Genomic DNA, 8,089 nt, shown 5'->3' with positions numbered 1-8,089 from the left:
ATGTTACCTCAGTTTGTCATTGATTAACTCAGTGGGGTAGGGACAGACCTCTGAGAAGGGACAACAAATATATTAGTTTTCTTTCAACTCTTTGTATTAAAGGTAAATGATTTTTGTAATCCATTTACTATTTCTATGTACATATCCAGTAAAGAGCTTTCTCTTGACATGTACACAAACACATTGTCAGATGTGTTGTGATGGTTACACTGTAAGCAAATAAATCAAAGCAGGTCTTTCTGATAAAGGAACATGTCAGGATGAGAGTGAGTCCTACTGATACCAGGGGAAGCACTGCGTGCTGAGAGAAGAGCAGGTATAAAAGCCCAGGTGGATAGCAAGATTGATGCTTTGAACGTTGAGGGTGTGTTTGCAATAGAAAAGAAGCTGGAGAGATTGTGGGTCACACAAAGATCTTCATAGAAAAGGCATCAGATCATCATTTTGTTCAGTAGAAGTGAAGAAAAATAACAATTTCACATATAAGGTTGGAATTTGTCATTTGAGATCAACCAGAAGTGTTTGAAATTATTATGAAAAACCTTTATACCAGGTTTCCAAACTTCTTCCTTTATTTCTATTTTTTTTCCTTCAATAATGGTCTCTATCAGCTTTGATTTCCACACAATCAGTATCATGTATTTCTGCTTTTCTTACTCTGCCTCTTTTTAATGTTTCTCATCAGGTTGGGATCCCTGAGCAAGAGAAATCTTGGACATCAGGACAGACAGGAGCTGGGGAACAGCTGCAATGGCTTCGGGAATCCTGGTGGACATACAGAAGGAGCTGACCTGCTCCATATGCCTAGAGTTCTTGACAGAGCCCATGAGCCTGGACTGTGGGCACAGCTTCTGCCAAGCCTGCATCACTGCAAACAGCAGGCAGTCCATGATTGGCCAAGAAGGAGAGAGCAGCTGCCCTGTGTGTCGGATCATTTACCAGCCTGAGAAACTGCGGCCTAATCGGCATTTGGTTACCATAGTGGAGATGCTTAAGGAGGTCAAGTTGAGCCCAGAGGAGGAGCAAAAGAGAGATCTCTGTGAGCGTCATGGGGAGAAACTCCTGCTCTTCTGTGAGAAGGATGGGGAGATCATTTGCTGGCTTTGCGAGCGGTCTCAAGAGCACCGTGGTCACCACACATTCCTCATAGAGGATGCTGCCCAGGAGTACAAGGTAAGAGACCAGGATGGAGGAAAGACAGGGCAGAAAATAGTACTTGATGGGAAATTTTTACTTTGCATGTGACCCTAATTACTTTTCCACCAGAGGCCTGAGGCCTATGATAACATTTCTTCCTATGCTCACCTTCCAAGGCCTGCAGGATATTTCTGTGCATTCCACATAATTACTAAATGATGAGCAGACTCTAAACCAGAAGTAGATATTTTTATAACTTGAATTAATAGGTGGAGGTTTGGTGCCCAAGCAAAGCTGTCATTGTCCCTTTGGACAGGAGGGGTAACTGGGCAGCTGGTGGATCAAGATATAAGTTCTTTCATTATTACAGGATCAAGTTTCTTTTTCTAGGACAAAGAGAATCAGTCTTCTCTTTACAGGGGAATGGTGACTTCTATCACCTGAGACTTAAAGAACACATTCATGACATCTAGTTTTCTTTTATTTTCTTATTTTTTTGAAATTTATCTTTATTGTTAAAAATATTACAGATGTCCCTTTTTTTCCCCATTGACCCTTCCTCCCCTCACCGACTCCCCTCTCCAGGACTTTACCACACTATTGTCTGTGTCCTTGGGTTAGATATATATATGCATATAAATTCTTTGGTTAATCTCTCCCCACCCACCCACCCAGCCACCCCCACCTTCCACACCTGTCAGAATGGCTACCATCAACAAACCAACAAATTACATATGCAAGTGAAGATGTGGAGAAAGGGGAACCCTGGTCCGCTGCTGGTGGGAATGCAGACTGGTGCAGCCACTGTGGAAAAAGTATGGAGTTTCCTCAAAAAATTAAAAATGGAACTACAGTTTGACCCAGTGATCCCACTTCTAGGAATATATCCTAAGAACCTTGAAACACTAATCAGAAAGAATATATGCACCCTGTGTTCATAGCACTGTAATTTACAATAGCTAAGATCTGGAAACAGCCCACGTGCCCATCAGTAGCTGAGTGGATAAAAAAGCTGTGGGACATTTACACCATGGAATACTACGCAGCGGTAAAGAAGAAGGATCTCTCACCCTTTGGGACAGTATGGATGGGCCTGGAGAAAATTATGCTAAGTGAAATAAGCCAGGCAGAGAAAGACAAACATCACATGATCTCACTTATATGTGGAATCTAAAGAACATAAACTGATGAACAAAACAGATTCTGTGACACCTAGTTTTTTTCAAGTCACAAATACTAATTGTTATTTTACAGTTTCTGTAAACACTGGTCACTTTAGAGATATACCTGAGTTGTTTCCCATTTGTCCTCTATTCAGAGGCTGAGAAAGCCCTTAGCTTGACTCTGGTGTGATTCCTCTCTTGCAGAAAAAGATCCTGGAAGCTCTGGATAGTCTGAAGGCAAACCAGCTGAAAGCTGAGAAGTGGGAATCTGACATCAGAAAAGAGAGAACTTCCTGGGAGGTAGGAGGAGACTCTTTTTGAGGGAGTCAGACAAAAATTGGGGCAGGACAGTCACAAGGAGGTCCCTTCCTATTTGTTCCCTGAAAGTTGGTAAGTCCAGAGTCATTGATTAACCATTCTTTATTCTTTTCCTGATAGTGGTGGGGCTGAAAGGAAACGTCACAAATTAATACGGATATTTGTAAGTTAGTTATTCTCATAGAGAGAGTCTCTGGTGAGGATGAGTAGTGAATCCTGTGTTCACTTCTGTTATTATTTTGAGCCTTTAACTCTTCCAGGTGAAGCCAATGGCTCATGGCTCTGTCCCTCATGTTCAACATTAGGCAGAAGGTGGAGGTGGGGTCAGGAGTAATGCAGGGAGGCATGACTGTCCTGGGCAGCTGTGTGAAAGCTGAGCCACACTCAGGTGTCCAGTTTTGGTTCAAGATTGGCCTCAATGATGCAGACTGGAGGCCATTGTTTTGGAATGTGATGAAGAGAAAATAATAGAAAAATCAGCCTCCACAAGAATTGTTTCCCTGCTTCCCTGTGAGAACTTCCAAATCAAATACTTCTTTTTCTGGTTCCAAGTCTCTACTCGATAGCCTGACTCTCTCTGTCTCTTTCTCTTTCCTGAAGAATCAAATACAAAGAGAGAGCAAACGTGCCCAGGATTATTTTAAACAACTGAGAAGTATCTTGGATAGTGAGGAGCAGAAGGAGCTGCAAAAGCTGAAGGAAGGGAAGGGAGATATTTTCAATGACCTGGCTCAGACTGAGAGGGAGCTGGTCCAGCAGGGCCAGCTGTTGACAGATCTCATCTTGGACCTGGAGCGTCGCTTGCAGGGGCCCACTGTAGGGATGTTGCAGGTAAGACCTGGGAATAAGGCTCAGCATCTGAACTTGAGGAAAACGAAGACTAAGTTTCCTCCTCTGCTGTGTGGCTGTGCTGTTTGTGTTGATGAACACTGAGGTTCCTTTGGTCATGCAGTAACATTTTTTTGCATCTCTTTCAGAGGTTATAAGAATAATTATATGCATGAATAACAAAGGAGAATCTCATTTTTATTGATGTATCACTTGCAGTGCAAAAATTTGACTGTGGCGAGAAAATCCATTGTGTTTAATTAAATTCTGTAGGCCCCTGTGATCTAGCCTAGAACCTTTTTCAGATACTTGTTCATGATTCAAGAGTTTTTTGTTTGTTTTTTTCTAATGAAATGAGTTGAGATTTTTCTCCTGTCCCTGTTTTTTATTTATTTTTGAATAAACAATTATGAAGGATTGGTATTATTTATTATTTTATTATTCACTGTATTTCCCAGTGAAACCATCTCACTTGGGACCTCTTTTTTTGGAAAGGTTTAAAATATATATATTTTTACTTTTATTAAGTTTTCTTAGTTTTTTAAAAAACATTTCTTGAGTAAGTTTTTGATAACGTACATCTTTGTAGAAATGTGTCTATTCTAAGTTGTCACATTTGTAAGCATGAAGTTAGTCATTATAATCTTTTAGAATCTCTTTCATTCCTACAGTACTCACAGTAATGTTCCGTCTTTTATTCTTGATTTTATGATTTTCTATTATTTATTTTTTGGTCAATTTAGTTATGTTTGGTGAATTTTATTGATTTTTTCAAGAATAAACTTTATCATTCTATTATTTTTTTTCAATTTTTAACCTTTCTATATCACTCATTTTTGCTTTGACTTATGTAGTTTCCTTTGTGCGTATGTGTGTGTGTGTGTGTGTGTGTATTGTGTTTAATTTGCTGTTTTTTTACTAGTTTCTTATAGTTTTAATAATATCAATGTATTGCTTTAGCTATATTACATACTTTGGGATTATTTACTTGTTATTTTCATTCAATTCAATTTATTTTCAAATTTCCTTTGTGAATTTTTTGTGAGTGCTTGGGATATTTGAAACCATGTTGTTTAATTTACAAATACTTGGTGATTTTTTTACTTTTTCTTCTTCTCATGTATTTTAAATTTACTTTCTTTCTAATCACAAAACACAGTTTATAATTCTCATCTCTTAAATGTATTGACATTCACTTTATCCCCTAAAATATTGTATGTCCAAAATTTTTTATATGAATTTGAAAAAAAAATTGTACTGTGCACTCATTGAGTGAAAGGGTCTGTAGGTGCCAGTTAAGTCGAGCTGGTTGATAAAATTGGTCATATCGTCTACATTCTTTATGATGTTTTTATTTATATTTATAATTTCTTCGTCTTCTTCTTAAATCCCTTTAACATTTTTTGTAATATCGGTTTGGTGGTGATCAACTCCTTCAGTTTTTTTCTGTCTTTTTTTTTCTTAATCCTCACCTGAGGATATTTTTTCCATTGCTTTTCAGAGAGAGTTGAAGAGGGAGAGAGAGAGAAACATTGTGTATTGTGAGAGAGACATATTGACTGGTTGCCTCCCACATGCACCCTGACCGGGGCCAAGGATCATGCCTGTAACCAAGATAGGTGCCCTTGGCCGGAATTGAACCCAGGACCCTTCAGTCTGCCAGCAATGCTCTAACCTCTGAGCCAAACCAGCTAGAGCTCCTTCAGCTTTTTCTTATCTGGGAAGCTGTTTATATTTCCTTCAATTCTAAATGACAGCCTTGCTGTGCATAGTAATCTAGGTTGTAGGTCCTTGGTTTTCATCACTTTGAATATGTCATGCCAATCCCTTCTGGCCTGCAAAATTTCCATTGAGAAATCAGCTGATAGTCTTACGGCAGCCCCCTTCCAGCTAACTAACTGCTTTTCTCATGCTTAAGATTCTCTTTTTGTATTCTTCATTTCTCACTGGGTCTTTTTTATTCTGTCTCTCTCCTTTTGTATGTTTCTTATTTCTTTGTTAAAATTCTCACTGAGATGATCTATTTTTACCCTAAATTCATTGAGCATCCTTATAACCATTGTTTAGAATTCTTCATCTCTAGATTGCTTGCTTACATTTTATTAGTCATTTTCCTGAAGTTTTTTGCCAATCTTTCATTTGGGACATGTGTCTTTGTCTCCACATGTTGGCTGCCTCCCTATGTTTATTTCTATGTATTGTATATATTTGCCATGTTTCCCATTCTTGGCAGAGTGGCCTTATATAGTAAGTATCTTATGTAGGATCCCTGTTCACCTGAACCTGGTCCTCCAGGGATATCCCTTGTGTAGGTTGTGTGTCTCTCCTGTTGTAGTTGAGACTTGATCGCTGCTGGCATGTCGGTGGGTGGGATTGACCCTCAGTCTAAGTGGCTATGAAGAATGACATTTACTATAGTGAACAAGCTGTTGTATGGGGGCTGACTTAATGGAGCAGGATTCACTTTAGCAGGACTCTAGTGCCTGTTGAGTCCACCCTTTTGGTATGTCATTTGTGGTGCTCTGGTGTGGTCTGAAGCTGGCCACCAGGTTTTTTGGTTCAGGGGTCTCTTAGGAGGGTTTATTAGTTCTTGACTCATGTTTTCTCTTTTCTCCTTAGAATGTGAAAAGCATCATAAAAAGGTATGTGTGGGATACCAGAGATGATTCTCTTGCCCTGTGAAAAGAGTTTTAAGGCCATTAAAGTTATCTGATGATTAATTAGAATAAAATATTGCTCAGGGCAAGAAAATATGAATGTAGTTTTATCTTAAATTTCTGTTCACATATCATGGTTTGAGTGTTCTATAATTATTGAGGTTGAACCAGATTTTATGGTAGGAAAGTTATGTGGGGGGAAGTTGCAGAGTTTGGGTCAGTAGCAGTGGGGATAATGTGTTGCAGTATCAGACCCCTGTATCTTCATAAATTTTATTCATCCAGTGTGCCTATATCTAACTTGCTATTTAATTCCTGCTTGATTTATTGTGGACAGGTTGTGTCTTCTTTATTTGCCAAGCACCCAGAATTGGAGATGACTTTTCTATGTGTAAATTTCTGCCCTGGGAATAAAAGAGACCAGATTCTTCTACATGGATCTCTATTTTCCTAAAATAGTCTTGAATCATAAATAATATTTTGGCCCTGGTGCAAACAATTGATCTCTTTTGATCATGTACTTTTTGAAGCCAGAATGAAAGGGCAGCATCCTTGTATCTAAATTTGCACACCTACTTGGCTGCATCAAGCTCTTCAAACACATGAAATTCAGATCACTATTAGTGTGGTATTCATGTCTTCTTTTCCAAGTGTTACCATTTTTCCCAGAGACCCTGAAATCTCAGATGTTATTCTGACTGCCTCCTTAGTGGGGAGCAGACATTAAAGGCCTTGGTCCTCTCCAGACAGTGTTCCCACACTTGATATATCTCAAACCACCAGACTCTGCAACCTCACTTTCATCTAATATCCCTCCACATAGTTGCAGTGACTTTTCCTCACATTAACTTCTTTTAAGGAACCAAAGTTTTCTTTAAAAAACTAATTTAACATAATTTTATATGATCCCAGGAGATAGAGAGGTATAGGTTAGTTATCATTTTGGAAGTGAAACTGTGCTTCTGAGAGGTCAAGGTCTTCCTAAGTTCATACAGAGTGTACAGGAAAGCTGGACATGAGCACATTTCTTTGGTTCCCAAATCAGGAGTCTACTCACTCCTTTCTCAGATTTTCCATGGAAGGGGATCAAGTGCTTCAACTGGGTGAATGGCTAGGAATCAGTGGTTCTAGAGGGATAAAATGTCAGAGGTGTTGGGGTTAATTTTTGTCACCCCTAGGAGTAAAACCTTTACTCTGAAGAAGCCAAAAGCTCTCTCCAAGGAACAGAGAAGTGTGTTCCAAGCTCCTGACCTGAGTGGAATGCTGCAAAGGCTTAATGGTAAGGAATGCTAGAGCAAGCGTGTGGCTGTGGGATGCTGGAGGTTAAAGAGGGAGGAAGATTCAGTTTCTGGGTGTGGACAGAGGAGACAAAGGAGGATGGGTCTGTGCTGATGATATGGGCCTATTTAATGGGGAGTGGCCAGCTCTTGCTCACCTCTCATTCTTCCATGTACCACCTCACATAGACCCCAACCTTTCTCCTCATCTGAAGGGGAAGTAGATTTTAGTGCTGACTCCTTTGTTTATATTTAATATTACGTGTTTTTGTTTTGTTTTTATCATTTCAGAGCTGACAGATATGCGACGCTACTGGGGTAAGGAGAAATCACAGTATCACGAAGTCAACCTGTCCTCATCTTTTTTCAGAATTTTACATTTTCTACCAGATCTCATATTTTCTGTCTAGGCACACACATGCATACATACAGTAAACCCTCGATTTTGCTGACCTCAACTTATTCATTTCGAATTTAACGAACAAAATTTCCTGTCCATATGTCATATGTGAAAATTAACATGCTTTAATTTTAAAATGCTTTTAATCAAGATTTTCTTATAATTAAGTTGACAGGTTATTTTTTGTTCTTAATTCACTGTTATCTTAACAAATTTTAGTGAACAGGTCATATGTTGGCAAAAACACTGTAGTACTTTTGCCAACATAAATATCACATATCTACAACTATAGTCTACATATTTAAATCC

The 8,089-nt window shown here is 39.0% G+C and overlaps 1 protein-coding gene across 1 annotated transcript; it reads left to right on the top strand.

The window, feature by feature from the left end:
* Positions 1-750: 750 nt before the first annotated feature.
* Positions 751-7,790, top strand: LOC107538608 (tripartite motif-containing protein 5-like). The gene is made up of 6 exons (XM_016214926.2): positions 751-1,173; positions 2,505-2,600; positions 3,219-3,449; positions 6,066-6,088; positions 7,282-7,382; positions 7,672-7,790. The coding sequence occupies exons 1-6, from the start codon at positions 751-753 to the stop codon at positions 7,788-7,790; spliced, it is 993 nt and encodes a 330-aa protein (XP_016070412.2).
* Positions 7,791-8,089: the final 299 nt, after the last annotated feature.

The sequence above is a fragment of the Miniopterus natalensis genome, chromosome 11 (assembly GCF_054644295.1).
Source record: "Miniopterus natalensis isolate mMinNat1 chromosome 11, mMinNat1.hap1, whole genome shotgun sequence".
In the NCBI taxonomy this organism is placed as follows: domain Eukaryota; kingdom Metazoa; phylum Chordata; class Mammalia; order Chiroptera; family Miniopteridae; genus Miniopterus; species Miniopterus natalensis.
Note: the sequence above shows the minus strand (reverse complement) of the source record. Positions and strands in the feature narration are given on the sequence as shown.

Coding starts and splice junctions, on each gene's coding strand:
- LOC107538608 (XM_016214926.2), top strand. CDS start 751: ATGGCTTCGGGAATCCTGGTGGACATACAGAAGGAGCTGACCTGCTCC. Junction 1,174..2,504: donor ATGCTGCCCAGGAGTACAAG/GTAAGAGACCAG, acceptor CCTCTCTTGCAG/AAAAAGATCCTGGAAGCTCT. Junction 3,450..6,065: donor CCACTGTAGGGATGTTGCAG/GTAAGACCTGGG, acceptor TTTTCTCCTTAG/AATGTGAAAAGCATCATAAA.